The sequence below is a fragment of the Oncorhynchus nerka genome, linkage group LG6 (genome assembly GCF_034236695.1).
Source record: "Oncorhynchus nerka isolate Pitt River linkage group LG6, Oner_Uvic_2.0, whole genome shotgun sequence".
NCBI lineage: Eukaryota > Metazoa > Chordata > Actinopteri > Salmoniformes > Salmonidae > Oncorhynchus > Oncorhynchus nerka.
Window position 1 is genome coordinate 50,648,360 of NC_088401.1, and position 16,803 is coordinate 50,665,162.

At 43.5% G+C, this 16,803-nt stretch overlaps 1 protein-coding gene across 1 annotated transcript in view; it reads left to right on the forward strand.

Moving 5' to 3' along the window:
• LOC115130563 (dedicator of cytokinesis protein 2-like) overlaps nt 1-16,803 on the forward strand; it is a 181,136-nt gene that overhangs the window by 127,954 nt on the left and 36,379 nt on the right. Inside the window, exons 27-34 of the mRNA XM_029661828.2 lie at nt 10,647-10,745; nt 10,915-11,009; nt 14,894-14,972; nt 15,107-15,207; nt 15,302-15,360; nt 15,505-15,653; nt 15,786-15,871; nt 16,007-16,163. Of these exons, the coding sequence (XP_029517688.2) occupies nt 10,647-10,745; nt 10,915-11,009; nt 14,894-14,972; nt 15,107-15,207; nt 15,302-15,360; nt 15,505-15,653; nt 15,786-15,871; nt 16,007-16,163 (825 nt within the window). The remainder of the gene's footprint in view (nt 1-10,646; nt 10,746-10,914; nt 11,010-14,893; nt 14,973-15,106; nt 15,208-15,301; nt 15,361-15,504; nt 15,654-15,785; nt 15,872-16,006; nt 16,164-16,803) is intronic.

Consider the following 16,803-nt stretch of genomic DNA (forward strand, 5'->3'; position numbering starts at 1 on the left):
TCTGTAATTTGATTTTGGAGGATGTTGTGATGGGAAAAGGAGCACATTACTGCAAGACGAGGACCGAGGGAAAGAGGGAGGGAGGAGGTAAGAAGGAGTGGAGACGAGGGGTGTCATTTTAGGGGTCAGGCTAATGTGTCTAAATTCTATTCCCATTTCCCTCATCTCAGACTCTCTCCCTGTCGTTACCTTATTCCCCTCTCCTCCCCCGCCCATCCATCACTCCCTTCCTCCTTCCCTCGCTAAGTATCTCAGGGCGTTAGCCGGGGTTGTTAGAAAAAGGGCTTGATAGAGCTCTTTGTGCCCGACGGAGAGACGTTGAGCTGTGAAGTCATTGATCTGTCTAATCAGTACTCTCTGACATGCAAACATACCAGCTGATTACACTGCTCCTATCCTGCCTGCCTCTCTCACCCCCCCTCTCTCTCTATCCGTCTCTAACTCTCCCCCATCCTCTTTCATTCAACAAAAACCCAGGTGAGGGAGAGAGGAGAGAAAAAAGAGAGAATGTGGCAGAGAGAGAATGTGGCAGAGATAATTGAATGACAAGAAGGGCCTCTTCTGTCCTGAGGTGTGGTTGATTGCATATCTCGGTGCATGACTGTCAGTCTAAAATAACATTTGTGTGTCTCTCTCTCTCTTTGTGGTATTGCACACATTTGTCTTGGTCTCTGTATTCATGTCTCCTGTCTGTTTCTGTCTGCCTGTCTGTCTGCCTGTCGGTGTTATTGTATTATTTTGTGTGGATCTGTTTTTCTTGAGATGCGTTATTCTCTACTGACAAAATCCTGTAGATGAATGTTCTGTCCTTCAACAAGAACTCACGGTTTGACCAAATTGACTTTTTTAACCTTTATTTAACTAGGCAAGTCAGTTAAGAACAAATTCTTATTTTCAATGACGGCCTAGGAACAGTGAGTTATCTGCCTGTTCAGGGGCAGAACGACAGATTTGTACCTTGTCAGCTCTGGGATTTGAACTTGCAACCTTCCGGTTACTAGTTCATCCAGTTTGTTGATGTTTTGGACACGCTGGGATGCTCCTCCTGCTGCGGCTGCTGCTTTCGCCGGCGCTTTGCGGCTAGTTAAGTTTAGGTACCGATTCCGAAAGGTTAAGTTAAGAGTTAAGGTTTGGTATAAGGTTCAAACAAAAACAACTCCAAGGTTAAAGTTAAGGGGTAAGGTTTAGGATAGGGTTCAAACAAAACAACTCCAAGGTTAAAGTTAAGGGGTAAGGTTTAGGATAGGGTTCAAACAAAACAACTCCAAGGTTAAAGTTAAGGGGTAAGGTTTAGGATAGGGTTCAAACAAAACAACTCCAAGGTTAAAGTTAAGGGGTAAGGTTTAGGATAGGGTTCAAACAAAACAACTCCAAGGTTAAAGTTAAGGGGTAAGGTTTAGGATAGGGTTCAAACAAAACAACTCCAAGGTTAAAGTTAAGGGGTAAGGTTTAGGATAGGGTTCAAACAAAACAACTCCAAGGTTAAAGTTAATGGGTAAGGTTTAGGATAGGGTTCAAACAAAACAACTCCAAGGTTAAAGTTAAGGGGTAAGGTTTAGGATAGGGTTCAAACAAAACAACTCCAAGGTTAAAGTTAAGGGGTAAGGTTTGGTATAGGGTTCAAACAAAACAACTCCAAGGTTAAAGTTAAGGGGTAAGGTTTAGGATAGGGTTCAAACAAAACAACTCCAAGGTTAAAGTTAAGGGGTAAGGTTTAGGATAGGGTTCAAACAAAACAACTCCAAGGTTAAAGTTAAGGGGTAAGGTTTAGGATAGGGTTCAAACAAAACAACTCCAAGGTTAAAGTTAAGGGGTAAGGTTTAGGATAGGGTTCAAACAAAACAACTCCAAGGTTAAAGTTAAGGGGTAAGGTTTAGGATAGGGTTCAAACAAAAACAACTCCAAGGTTAAAGTTAAGGGGTAAGGTTTAGGATAGGGTTCAAACAAAAACAACTCCAAGGTTAAAGTTAAGGGGTAAGGTTTAGGATAGGGTTCAAACAAAAACAACTCCAAGGTTAAAGTTAAGGGGTAAGGTTTAGGATAGGGTTCAAACAAAAACAACTCCAAGGTTAAAGTTAAGGGGTAAGGTTTAGGATAGGGTTCAAACAAAAACAACTCCAAGGTTAAAGTTAAGGGGTAAGGTTTAGGATAGGGTTCAAACAAAACAACTCCAAGGTTAAAGTTAAGGGGTAAGGTTTAGGATAGGGTTCAAACAAAACAACTCCAAGGTTAAAGTTAAGGGGTAAGGTTTAGGATAGGGTTCAAACAAAACAACTCCAAGGTTAAAGTTAAGGGGTAAGGTTTAGGATAGGGTTCAAACAAAACAACTCCAAGGTTAAAGTTAAGGGGTAAGGTTTAGGATAGGGCTGCATTATTTATTTAAATAAAACAAGTGCCTAACACTGGGATTATACACGCGAGCCTCGGAGCCGGAGCTCGTGGCTTATGCCCATCCGCCACCCTTGTTCACAGCGCCCTGGCGAAACCCAAGTCTACTTGGTGGTAAAAGAGCTCACCGTTGACCCTAGTGGCCGGTTTTCTAAATGGATCTTGAGCGAACCTGGCTGCTGTCCTGCTGAAATCTGTCTTTGATTTTAGTTCTATAAAAGAGAAAGGGGGTAAGGGGGGATGGAGACAGACGGATGAATGGAGAGAAAGAGAATGAGAAAGAGAGGAGGGAGCAAAATCCCCAGCGGAGCATCTGTGTCCTGCTTTTTTCAATAATCTCTTGGCAGTTACATAAGATCCTGGACAGGACTAGAGCTCTCTCTGTGTGTGTGTGTGTGTGTGTGTGTGTGTGTGTGTGTGTGTGTGTGTGTGTGTGTGTGTGTGTGTGTGTGTGTGTGTGTGTGTGTGTGTGTGTGTGTGTGTGTGTGTGTGTTTCAGAGGGTGAGTAAAGAGATTGAGGACTGTGTTAATTTCTCAGAGACTACCAATTACAGGGAAGTAAGCCAATGAACTGCTGGCCCCAACCCCCACCTACTCTATCTAGGATAGACCGACAATATGTAATGAACTCACTACTTGACTGTTTGTGCTCTCGCACTGCCTCCGTTACGTTTGCGTCTGTGTCTTCATAGTGTGTGTGTGTGTGTGTGTGTGTGTGTGTGTGTGTGTGTCTGTGTAGTCTACCCTGTTGATAATCCTATTAGTAATCAGCCGTTCTCACTTGAACACTGTCAGAGAGGGAGAAGGACAGAAAGAGAGAGAGAGATGGAGAGCTCTAGAAGTTGAGCTGAGTTATCTGAGTGTTTGAAGTTGACTCTTGGGGAGGATTTGTTTGGTTGTTTGCAGTTTGGTGTGTGAATGCGTGCTTGCAGTTATTTGTGTCTTTTTTTTGTTTGTGCATGTATACGTGTGTTTGTGCATGTATACGTGTGTTTGTGCATGTATACGTGTGTTTGTGCGTGCGCACTTATGTGCCGGACACATCAAGCATTCGGGTTGGCAGCAGTGTCACAGTAAACACACAGAGCACACAAACTTTGTTTCAGTTCAGACAGAGGAGGGGAGGGAAGGGAAGGGGTGGCGCAATGGAAGAAATGAGGAGAAGAGATGAAAGAGGTTGGATCTTGACAGGGTGTCTGGTGTCATGTTCTACCAGGGAGAGATAGAGGGATAAGCAGAACGTTGCTCACAGAGCTGAAATATCACTTCCTAATTAAAGCTTTATGTAACCAACATTACCCACAGAGACGCCGTCTTAATGTGTGTGTGAGTCAGTGTGTCTGTCTGTGTGTGTGTCTCTGTGTGTGTGTGTGTGTGTGTGTGGGTGCGTCTAAATGTGTGCCTGCATTTTTTGTGTGACTGAATGTGTGTGTGTCTGTCTCTGTGTGTCTGAATGTGTACGTGTGTGTGTGTGTGTGTGTGTGTGTGTGTGTGTGTGTGTGTGTGTGTGTGTGTGTCAGCGTGTCTGAGTTTGTGTGTCTGAATCAACACACTCTCACAGTCTCACTGACGTCCAAACGTCACATTTCTAGGCATTCATTCTGAATGGTTAAAGGCCCCCATCAGTGGGTGATGCCACACCTATTTCAACATAATTCCTTCCCTAGAGCGTAAGTGCTCGTTAACGTTCCACCGAAGAATGACGCAGGCCACTTATACATATTCACGAATTGGGGTGGGATAGAACGACGTGGTGATTTCCGCGCGGAGTGAAGAAAAATCAACAAATAGGGAACTGACAGCTGTCAGTGTAGCTGGTTAGCATGCTAACCTTAGATAGCTATCTTGCTGGCCGTATCTACAGTATTCATAGCCCTTGACTTATTCCACATTTTGTTGTGTTACAGCCTGAATTCAAAATATTTGTTTCTCTCTCACCTATCTACACACAATACCTCCAAATGACAAAGCAAAAAAAAAATGTTTTACAAATGTATTTAAAATGAAATACAGAAATATCACATGTTCATAAGTATTCACATGCCAGGGTTAATACTTTGTAGATGCACCATTGGACTCTTTCTGGGTACGTCTCTAAGAGCTTAACACACCTGGATTGTGCAACATTTGCACATTATTCTTTTCAAAATTCGTCAAGTTCTGCCAGATTGGTTGTTGATAATTTCTAGACAATCATTTTCTGATCTTGCCATAGATTTTGCCAACTGTAACTCGGCCATTTAGAAACATTCACTGTATTCTTGGTGAGCAAATCCAGTGTAGATTTGGCCTTCCATTGTCTGGTGGAACCAGGTTTTCCCCTGGTATTTTGCCTGTGCTTAACTCCATTCTGTTTATTTGTTATCCTGAAAAACTCCCCAGTCCTTAACGATTACAAGCATACCCATAACATGTATGAAGTGTGGTACTCTGTGATGTTCTGTGTTGGATTTGCCCCAACTGAGTTAGGAAGGAGGTCTGTATCTCTGTAGTGACTGGGTGTATTGATACACCATCCACCGTGTAATCAATAACTTCTCCATGCTCAAAGGGATATTCAATGTCTGCTCTCTCTGTTTTACCCATCTACCAATACGTGCCCTTCTTTGCGAGGCATAGGAAAACTTCCCTGGTCTTTGTGGTTGAATTTGTGTTTGAAATGTACTGCCTGACTGATGAACCTTACAGATAATTGTATGTGTGGGTTACAGAGATGAGGTAGTCAGAAAATCTTGTTAAACACTACTATTGCACAAATACTGAGTCCATACAACTTAGTCTGTGACAAATTGTACTCAAATTTCTACTCTTGAACTTGTTTAACTTGTCAGAACAAAGAGGTGAAATACTTATTGACTCAAGGCATTTCAGCTTTTCATTTTTTATGAAATGATCTCTGGTTCCAACCGCCGTGTCTTTGTGAGAGAATGACAAGAGTGTGCAAAGCTGTCATCAATGCAAAGGGTGGCTATTTGAAAAATCTCAAATATGAAACATATTTTGATTTGTTGAACACTTTTTTTGGTTACTACGTGATTCCATGTGTGTTATTTCATGGTTTTGATTTGCAAACTATATCACATTTAACGAACCAAACATTCAAATACCGTAAAGTAAAAACCCAAACGGGTCCGTGAATCAATATCGGTGTACCGGTAAAAACCCAAACGGGTCCGTGAATCAATACCGGTGTACCGGTAAAAACCCAAACGGGTCCGTGAATCAATACCGGTATACCGGTAAAAACCCAAACGGTTCCGTGAATCAATACCGGTGTACCGGTAAAAACCCAAACGGGTCCGTGAATCAATACCTGTGTACCGGTAAAAACCCAAACGGGTCCGTGAATCAATACCAGTGTACCGGTAAAAACCCAAACGGGTCCGTGAATCAATACCGGTATACCGGTAAAAACCCAAACGGGTCCGTGAATCAATACCGGTGTACCGCCCAGCCCCAGAGTCATCTTCACTGTTATTCTACAATGTAGAAAATAGTAAAAAATTAAGAAAAACCCTTGAATGAGTAGGTGTTCTAAAACGTTTGACCGGTAGTGTATATTTAATACAGACTAGCTCACCTGACTGTATTAGCGCTCACCGTTGCCCCTGGTGGCCAGGTTTGACGCCATATCCCGACGTCATGCTTACCTCGACGGATGTTTAATTTTGCAGTGGATCTGGAGCAACCTGGCTGGTCTGATTGTGTGCCTGCATTTTTTGGGTGTGTCACAATGATTAGGCTTTGTGTGTGTGTGTGTGCGTGCGTGCGTGCGTGCGTGCGTGCGTGTGTGTATGTCAGAGACAATGCTCCCGTGGTGATTGGTAAAGGGTAGCCCTCCAGGCGTTTCATCTCACGGTTTTACCAATTTGGCTTCAGAGTCGTACGTTTATCCACATTTCTCCAAACGTCAAATTTAGATGTTAAGATTGAAGGTTTTAGATAGTGTTATTCCGAATGGTTAAATTAAGGTTTAAGGTTTGGGATAGGGTAAAAATAATTATAATAATTGTGTCTACCTCTGGGATGGAATGCGTGACCTTCGGAACCGGAGTCATGGGCTTAAGGTTTGGGTTAGATTTTAAAGGAGTGTTTACCAACTGGGATTGAACAAACAACCTGTGGATCCGGAGTCATCGGATTACGCTCATCCACCGCCCCCTTCTACAACACCCTAGGAAAACCCAAGCCTATTTGATGGTAAAAGCGTTTGTGTGTGTGTGTGTGTTTGCGTGTGTGTGTGTGTGTGTGTGTGTGTGTGTGTGTGTGTTTGCGTGTGTGTGTGTGTTTGCGTGTGTGTGTGTGTGTGTGTGTGTGTGTGTTTGCGTGTGTGTGTGTGTTTGCGTGTGTGTGTGTGTGTGTGTGTGTGTGTGTGTGTGTGTGTGTGTGTGTGTGTGTGTGTGTGTGTGTTTCCACAGGAGGCTGCTAAGGGGAGAACGGCTCATAATAATGGCCGGAGTGGAGTAAATGGAATGTCGTCGAGCACCTGGAAACCATGCGTTTGATGTATTTGATACCATTCCACAACAATTCCACTTCAGCCATTACCACAAGACCGTTCTCCCCAATTAAAGTCCCACCAACCTCCTGAGGTGTGTTCGCGGTTTTCTATGTGTGTATGTGTTTGTGCATGCATGCAAGTGCACACACACACACACATTCCCATTTCCCAAAAAATATCTCCATCTGAAAATATCATCCATCATCTATCACTCCTTCGCTCCCCCTCTCTCATCTTTCAGTCCCCATCCCATCTCACTCCGTCACTACCAACCACAGATAGACATAAGGACAGATACATAGAGACAGGTGTATATATATATATACGTTTTGTTACGTTACAGCCTTATTCTAAAATTGATTAAATAAATAAGAATCCTCAGCAATCATCACACATTATCCCATAATGACGAAGCGGAAAAAGTTTTTTGCAAATGTGTTAAAAAACAAAAAGACCTTATTTACATAAGTATTCAGACCCTTTGCTTTGAGACACGAAATTGAGCTTAGGTGCATCCTGTTTCCATTGATCATCCTTGAGCTGTTTCTACAACTTGATTGGAGTCCCACCTGTGGTAAATTCAATTGATTGGAATTGATCAATTGATTGGTTTGGAAAGGCACACACCTGTCTATATAAAGGTCCCACAGTGCATGTCAGAGCAAAAACCAAGCCATGAGGTCGAAGGAGTTGTCCGTAGAGCTCAGAGACAGGACTGTGTGAAGGCACAGATCTGGGGAAGGGTACCAAAAAAGTGTTTGGGGTATTGTGTGTAGATTTAATCAATTTTAGAATGAAGCTGTAACGTCATAAAATGTGAAAAAAGACAAGGGGTCTGAATACTTTCTGAGGGAACTGTATGCTGAGAGAGAGAGAGAGACAGAGAGAGAGAGAGAGACAGAGAGAGAGAGAGAGTTAGAGGGAGAAAGAGAGAGAGAGAGAGAGGATGACAGGGATAGTGGGGCAGATAGCGTGACGAGAGAGAGAGAGAGAGAGAGAGAGAGAGAGAGAGAAGAGAGAGAGAGAGAGAGAGAGAGAGAGGATGACAGGGATAGTGGGGCAGATAGCGTGACGAGAGAGAGAGAGAGAGAGAGAGAGGATGACAGGGATAGTGGGGCAGATAGCGTGACGAGAGAGAGAGAGAGAGAGAGAGAGAGAGAGAGAGAGAGAGAGATGACAGGGATAGGGATGGGGGCAGATAGCGTGACGAGAGAGAGAGAGAGAGAGAGAGAGAGAGAGAGAGAGAGAGAGAGGATGACAGGGATAGTGGGGCAGATAGCGTGACGAGAGAGAGAGAGAGAGAGAGAGAGAGAGAGAGAGAGAGAGAGAGAGGGAAAGAGGGAGAAGTGAGCATAGCCTTGCTACTGAGAAAGGCCGCCGAAGGCAGACCTGGCTCTCAAGAGAAGTCAGGCTGTGTGCACACTGCCCACAAAATGAGGTGGAAACTGAGCTGCACTTCCTAACCTCCTGCCAAATGTATGACCACATTAGAGACACATATTTCCCTCAGATTACACAGACCCACAAAGAATATGAAAACAAATCAAATGTTGATGAACTCCCCTATCTATTAGGTGAAATACCACAGTGTGCCACCACAGCAGCAAGATTTCTGACATGTTGCCACAAGAAAAGGGCAACCAGTGAACAACCATTGTAAATGCAACCCATACTTATTTATTTTCCCTTTTGTACTACTACTTGCACATCACAACAACACTGTATACAGACATAATATGACATTTGAAATAGAAGAGGTGAGCAGATGTGTCTAGAAAGCAGGATGGTACAGTGACAGAGGGAGAAAAGAGGGTGAGAGGACCGAGAGGCGCGGGGAGAGACGGACATATGAGGAGGAGGAAGGGTAACTGAAGAGAGCAAGATTGGGGTTGGAAGAGGGAGTGATTGAGGGATGATCGGGGGGGGGGGGTTCTCCTGTCCTTGCGCCTCTCCTCTCTCTAATGTGATTGTGGGGTGGAGAGTTTAACCCTTTATGTGCATCCTCATCACAGCAACCCACTGAGCACAGACGTCGGTTCAACGTCTAGGTTTTGATTTACATTTGGTTGAGTTTTCCACTAACGTGAATTCGAAATTCAAAACCAACCAAAAGATTCACCATGTCATTGGATTGAAGTTAAGCGTTTGGTTTGAAAAATACAAAATTTCAATTACGTTGATGACTTTTTGCAAATCCAATCAGTTTCCCAAGTTGATTCAATGTCGTCACATTGAATTATTTGGTGGAAATGACGTGGAAACCATGTTGATTCAACCAGTTTTTGCCCATTGGTAAGACCCATCTTAAATTGGAGATATGAGAATTATGTTGCTGTTAAACATTCCAATTAGTTTGATCCTTCCAGCTAAAAGTTCCAATACCACATATCACTTTGCGCTTGATTTTGGGGATACATTATTTTATTTTTTACCTAGATGCGCTTCAGCTTCAGCTCATGGATGAAAGGCCTGACATTCCCCTTTAGAATTCTCTGATACAGAGCAGAATTCATGGTTCCTTCAGTGATGGCAAGTCACTGAGGCAGCAAAGCATCCCCATACCATCACACTGCTACTATGAGGTTCTTACTGTGGAATGCAGTGTTTGGTTTTTGCCGTACATAACGGGACCCATTTCTCCAAGAAGTCGACTCAAGTTTGGCAAAAAAGCACCTGGAAACACTTGGATGAGTGTCAAGACTCTTTGAAGAATGTTCTATGGATGACATAGGACGCTGGAGCAGTGGAAACGTGTTCTCTGGAGTGATGAATCACACTTCACCATCTGGCAGTCCGATAGGGGCAAATTTGGGTTTGACGGATGCCAGGAAAACGTTACCTGCCCGAATGCATAGTGCCAACTGTAAAGTTTGGTAGAGGAGGAATAATGGTTCGGGCTAGGCCCCTTAGTTCCAGTGAAGGGAAATCTTAACGCTACAGCATACAATGACATTCTTGACGATTCTGTGCTTCCAACTTTGGGGAAGGCCTTTTACAGTTTCAGCATGACAATGCCCCCGTGCACAAAGCGAGGTCCATACAGAAATGGTTTGTCAAGATCGGTGTGGAAGAACTTGACTGGCCTGCACAGAGCCCTGACCTCAACCCCATCGAAGACCTTTGGAATGAATTGGAACACCGACTGCGACCCAGGCCTAATCGCCCAAAATCAGTGCCCGACCTAACTAATGCTCTTGCGGCTGAATGGAATCAAGTCCCCACAGCAATGTTCCCACATCTAGTGGAAAGCCTTCCCAAAAGACAGGGGCTGTTGTAGCAGCAAAGGGGGGACCAACTCCATATTAATCTCCATGATTTTGGAATGAGATGTTCGACGAGCAGGTGTCTACATACTTTTGGTCGTGTTTAAGTCATGATTAATGCTGACTGACAGTGGATGTGTAATTCATTACTTTCGTCTCTCTTCTCTCTTTTCTCTCTCTCTTTCCTCTCTCTCTCTCTCTTTCTTTCCTCTCTCTCTTTCCTCTCTCTCTCTTCTTTCTTCATCTTTCTCCTCTCTCTCTCTCTCTTCTTTCTTCATCTTTCTCCTCTCTCTCTCTCTCTCTCTCTCTCTCTCTCTCTGTCTCGCTCCCTCTTCTCCATCTTCCTCCTCTCTCTCTCTTTCCCTCTTCTTTCTTTTCTCTCTCTCTCTCTCTCTCTCTCTCTCTCTCTCTCTCTCTCTCTCTCTCTCTCTCTCTCTCTCTCTCTCTCTCTCTCTCTCTCTCTCTCTCTCTTTCACCCTCTCTTTCTCTCTCAGTCCAGGGTGGTGGCCTGTATGACGGCCATTCTGAGTCAGATGGATGACAGCCACTATTCTAGCTACCTAGAGACCTTCTCAGGCACCACCGACCTAGTGGTGAGACATCACACACATAGTTGCACGCACACGCACACATGCACACACACATACACACACACACACACACAAATGTACACAAGCATGCACACATACACACACACAAGCACGCATGCATGCCTGCTTAAATCCACACAGCCACACTCACACACTCTCTGTGTTGTTGCAGGACTTCCTGATGGAAACGTTCCTACTGTTCAAGGAACTGATTGGGAAGCACGTCTACCCCTCAGACTGGATGGCCATGATCATGGTGCAGAACAGGTACTGCACACGCACGCACGAACGCATGCACGCACACACAGACACACACACACACACACACACACACACACGAGATCTCTGACACCAGATGTAGTCTCACAAATCCGACTTATTTCTGACGATGGTAACATTGTGATTATGGTGCAGAACGGAGACTGTACAAACAGCTGTAGTGTAGAGGAGCAATATAGCGTAGAAGCTGGAGACACAGCTAAGGAGCACTAAGCAGATGGATAATGAACATCAAAATAATAAGAACATTCTCACATTCTAGTGTACTCTCTGATTTGTATTGCTGCGGTGTTAGGAAGATATTTGGTGTTTCCGTATAAAGCTTGGAGTGCCATTTTCTGACTCAAATGACCAGTAGCTGGGTACAGACTAGTGCTCTTCGCATACTGGGTCATGTTGATGCAATCAAGTAGCGGTAGGTCAATGGTAATCATGTCAAATCAAATTTATTTGTCACATGTGCTAAATACAACAGTTATAGTAGACTTTACCGTGAAATGCTGACTTACGAGCCCTTTGCCAACAATGCAGAGTTAAAAAGTAAGAGAATTAGCAACAAAAATGTTTTAATAGTTACACAATACAAAACAATGTGTGTGTGTGTGTGTGTGTGTGTTGGAGTGGGTGTGTGTGTGTGTGTGTGTGTGTGTGTGTGTGTGTGTGTGTGTGTGTGTGTGTGTGTGTGTGTGTGTTGGAGTGTCAGTGTAAGCATGTGTGAGTGGGTGGGTAGAGTACAGTGAGTGTACATAGAGTCGGTGTATGAGAGCCAGTGCAAAAAAAAATGTCAATGCAAATAGTCATTTTATTAACTGTTCAGCAGTCTTATGACTTATGGGGTTAAAAGCTGTTCCGGAAGCCTTTTGGTCTGGTGCAGCTTGCCGTGCGGTTTCAGAGTGTACAGTCTATGGCTTGAATGGCTGGGGTCTTTGGCAATTTTCTGTGCCTTTCTCTGATATCACATGGTTTGGAGGTTCTGGATGGCAGGGCCCTCCACACCACCCTCTGTAGCGCCTTGCGGTCGGATGCCAAGCAGTTGCCCTACCAATAGGTGAAGCAGCCAGTCAATCTTTTCAGCCTCCTTACGGGGAAGAGGCGTTGTCGTGCCTTCTTCACAACTGTGTTGGTGTGTGTAGACCATGTTAATTGCTTAGCGATGTGGACACTGAGGAACTTGAAGCTCACGACCAGCTCCACTACAGCCCCATCGATGTGGTAGGGGGCGAGCTCGGCCCTCCGTTTCCTATAGTCCATGATCAGCTCCTTTGTTTTGCTGACGTTGAGGGAAAAGTTGGTATCACTGACCTCCTCCCTATAGGCTGTTTCATCGTCGATGGTTATCAGGCCTACCACCGTCGTGTCATCAGTAAACTTAATGATGGTGTTGCAGTCGTGGCTGATCAGGGAGTACAGGAGGGGACTAAACACGCACCCCTGAGGGTCCCCCGTGTTGAGTGTCAGCATGGCGGATGTCTTGGGGGCGGCACATCAGAAAGTCCAGGATCCAGTTGCAGAGCGAGGTGTTTAGTCCCAGGATCCTGAGCTTAGTGCTGAGCTTGGAGGGAACTATGCTGTTGAATGCCGAGCTGTAGTCAATGAACAGCAGTCTCACATAGGTGGGAGAGGGCAGAACTGGGATTTACATCCTAAATCCCAGTGCAGATACATAAGATGAGACACAACGGTCATAAGGAGTTTTAGAACAAAGTTGGTTTGATCTGAACAGTCTAGTTTTAGAACATCTCATGTCGTCAATCGGAGTTTCCAAGATTCGGCATGTAAAACCTTTAGCTAAGGTCTTGTGATCGAGACGGACCCATTTAGCCAATCAGAGACCGTTACGCTAACGTTCTGTGTTCAGCCAAGGAACCAGTTAGCGAGCCAAGAAGAGAGCTACTGTAGCTAGCTATTTTGCTGCACAGTCACAAAAGTGTACCCTGTTTCTGGTGCATGTATTTCATGACAGTCGTTTGCTGCAACACGTTGCTACGGGCAGTGGCAGCTTGGTTACAAAGTTTCATCACGTCAATGTAAAGATTCCCCGTTACCGTGAAAACTGTCTCAACCGTATGCCTAGTCTCCGTGATCTAAATGCCTTGTCTTTAGTCAGCTGCTGTACAACACAACACCCTAAAAGGGGCTAGTTTCATTTTGCCTCGCCTCGTGTCGGCCGTTGTATCTGAGCTTGGGCTGAAGGCCGACGTTGTCTCATTAACAACAGGGGTCGCTGGACCCACGTTTTAAGATATTTCATCAAAATAAGTTTTAAACATAACATGCACCTGATATTCCATTCTGTTACATTAGGTCCACAGTGAGCAGATGTGTTGTTGTTGTGGACTGTAGCTTCTACAGGATTTGTCATGTCCCTAGGCTGTAAGGGACTGTTTATCCTATGAGACCAGACAAGGCCTTAGATAACACACCATGATACTAGCCCTGAGATACAGATGGGGGGGGTTGAGAGATACAGAGAGATTTCCATAGGCCAAGGATATGTCCGATAGCACAGTGCAGAGAGAGAGAGAGAGAGGGCGAGAGAGATAAAGAGATAGATAATGAGAGAGAAGATAAGGATGAGTGGACAAGGGTTAATAAGGGAAGGATGAGGAGATAGAGTGTTTCCTAGAGAGAAACGATAGAGAGGTCTGATGGAGGGAGCAATCAGTTCTTTTACAGGATTAAAAAGATAGATTGTGCCTGGAAGAGAAAGGCAAGGGAAGATAGTCAGCTAGTTTACTTGAACTTCACTTTTTAAACTTAGATAAAGTTAAATATGGTAAAATAGTTTTAGTCCCTTTACATAACAATTGGAATTATTTTAATAATTACTCATGTATTATCAGTACCTGCTCACGCTATATGGATATCCGTATATATGGATACTGTGTCAATATTGTATTATCATTTACATGAATATTCGTATCAGGTCCAATTGATATAGATATCAGATGGCATGTATAATGATAACATATCAATACAGTTAACATTGATACAGTATATAGGTAAAGATAGATATAGAACATTGAGATAGAACATTGATACAGTATATAGGTAAAGATAGATACAGAACATTGAGATAGAACATTGATACAGTATATAGGTAAAGATAGATATAGAACATTGAGATAGAACATTGATACAGTATATAGGTAAAGATAGATATAGAACATTGAGATAGAACATTGATACAGTATATAGGTAAAGATAGATATAGAACATTGAGATAGAACATTGATACAGTATATAGGTAGAGATAGATATAGAACATTGAGATAGAACATTGATACAGTATATAGGTAGAAGATATAGAACATTGAGATAGAACATTGTTAGTATATAGGTAAAGATAGATATAGAACATTGAGATAGAACATTGATACAGTATATAGGTAAAGATAGATATAGAACATTGAGATAGAACATTGATACAGTATATAGGTAAAGATAGATATAGAACATTGAGATAGAACATTGATACAGTATATAGGTAGAGATAGATATAGAACATTGAGATAGAACATTGATACAGTATATAGGTAGAGATAGATATAGAACATTGAGATAGAACATTGTTACAGTATATAGGTAAAGATAGATATAGAACATTGAGATAGAACATTGATACAGTATATAGGTAGAGATAGATATAGAACATTGAGATAGAACATTGTTACAGTATATAGGTAAAGATAGATATAGAACATTGATACAGTATATAGGTAGAGATAGATATAGAACATTGAGATAGAACATTGATACAGTATATAGGTAGAGATAGATATAGAACATTGAGACAGAACATTGATACAGTATATAGGTAGAGATAGATATCATGCTGTCATCTCATAAACTGTACACTGTGTCTCTGTCAGGGTGTTCCTCAGAGCCATCAACACCTACGCTGACACCATGAACCTCAAATTCCTCAACAACAATGACTTTGAAGTGCAGGTCAGTGTGTGTATGTGTGAGTTTTTGTGTTTGTATGTGTGAAAGTTATGAAAGTGAACACTCCACACTCATTCTCTCTCTCTCACACACACACACACATTCTCATTATTTTGATCCCTCTCCTCTCTCTCTAGTTGTGGAATAATTACTTCCATTTGGCTGTGGCATTCATTACCCAAGAGTCATTGCAACTGCAGCACTTCTCTCCAACCAAGAGGAACAAGATCCTGGCAAAGTGAATTCAATTTAAACAATTTCTCTTTTGTTTCTCCTCTGGCAATATTAACGAGTAATGTACTAAAACGAAGCTGATTTATTTTTATCTTCAGGTATGGAGACATGAGGAGACTCATCGGTTTTGCCATACGGGACATGTGGTACAAACTGGGTAAGTGTGTGTGCGTGTGTGTTTGCGTGCGAATGTATGCATGTGGGTGTTACAGACTCTGAGACTGTGTGTGTGTGTGTGTGTGTGTGTGTGTGTGTGTGTGTGTGTGTGTGTGTGTGTGTGTGTGTGTGTGTGTGTGTGTAGGTGGGAATAAGATCTGTTTTATCCCTGGGATGGTGGGTCCTATCCTGGAGATGACTCTGATTCCTGGGGAAGAGCTGAGACGAGCCACCATCCCCATCTTCTTCGACATGATGCAGTGTGAACACAAACTCTCCTCGCACTTCCAAAAGGTGAGACAGTGGCACACACACACACACACACACAACCACACACGCATGCATGCGCACACACACCCAGACTTTTACAGCTTCCCGAGAGGCTTACCCATTCTCTATCGCTTCTCTCCCTCTGTCTGTCTGTAGTTTGAGAATGAGATCATTCTGAAGCTGGATCATGAGGTGGAGGGAGGAGGAGGAGATGAGAGATACATGGAGCTACTGGAAACCATGTGGGTGTCTTTCATCAATACCAATATCCACATCACAGGCAATATCTGTAACCTTATACTGTAACCTTATACGTACTGGCTTACGTGTGTGTGCGTGTGTGTGTCCGTGTGTGTGTTTGTGTGTGTGTTTGTCAGACTGTTGGAGTGTGCTGTGGAGCATCCCTTGTTAAGGCCAGAGGTCGAGCACTTCGTTGACTTGGTGAAGGGACTCCTGGTGCGTCTCCTTGACTACCGCACGGTGATGAGCGACGACAGCCGCAACAACCGCATGAGCTGCACCGTCAATCTGCTGGTACGCTCCGCCCACGACAGGAAGATCCACATTGGGCAGACTGCTGCATCTTTCATCAGCGTATCTGGTGTCGCGGCGATTAGCACGTTGTTGCGTCAACTGCTGTGCACACACCTTCGTGTTTCATGTGTCATCAGCCGCCTCGAGCAAATCAACCTTGAGTTGCAGTTTCACTTTCAGCACACAACTACACCCTTCTCCCCAACAATAAACCAATCTGTTGCTCTGTATATCATCTGACAATCAATTCCATGCCAGTCAACAGTGCCCGCCGTGTAGCCGTTACCATGGCATCACCAGCCACTAAGTAACATCCAACTAATTATGACCACGTTCTAATAGATTCTGAAAACATTAATATACACTGGAACCTTCGTCTTCTACAACATCCAGTAACAGCATCTGTTAGACCAAATATAAAATCCCAGATCAGTCAAAGATAAGATGGGTCTCAGAAGCATTACTAGCCTGCCGTTGTTGTGTTACTGTATTATACTGTGACACTATAGCAGTCACACGGGGCTGTCTGTCTGTCAGTAACACAGCTGTAAAGCACAGTTAGGCCTATTCAGCCCCCCTATGGCTATGCATTAGCCATTCCTTTTCATGACGCGCTGTTTTGAGAGCTAAATATCCTTAC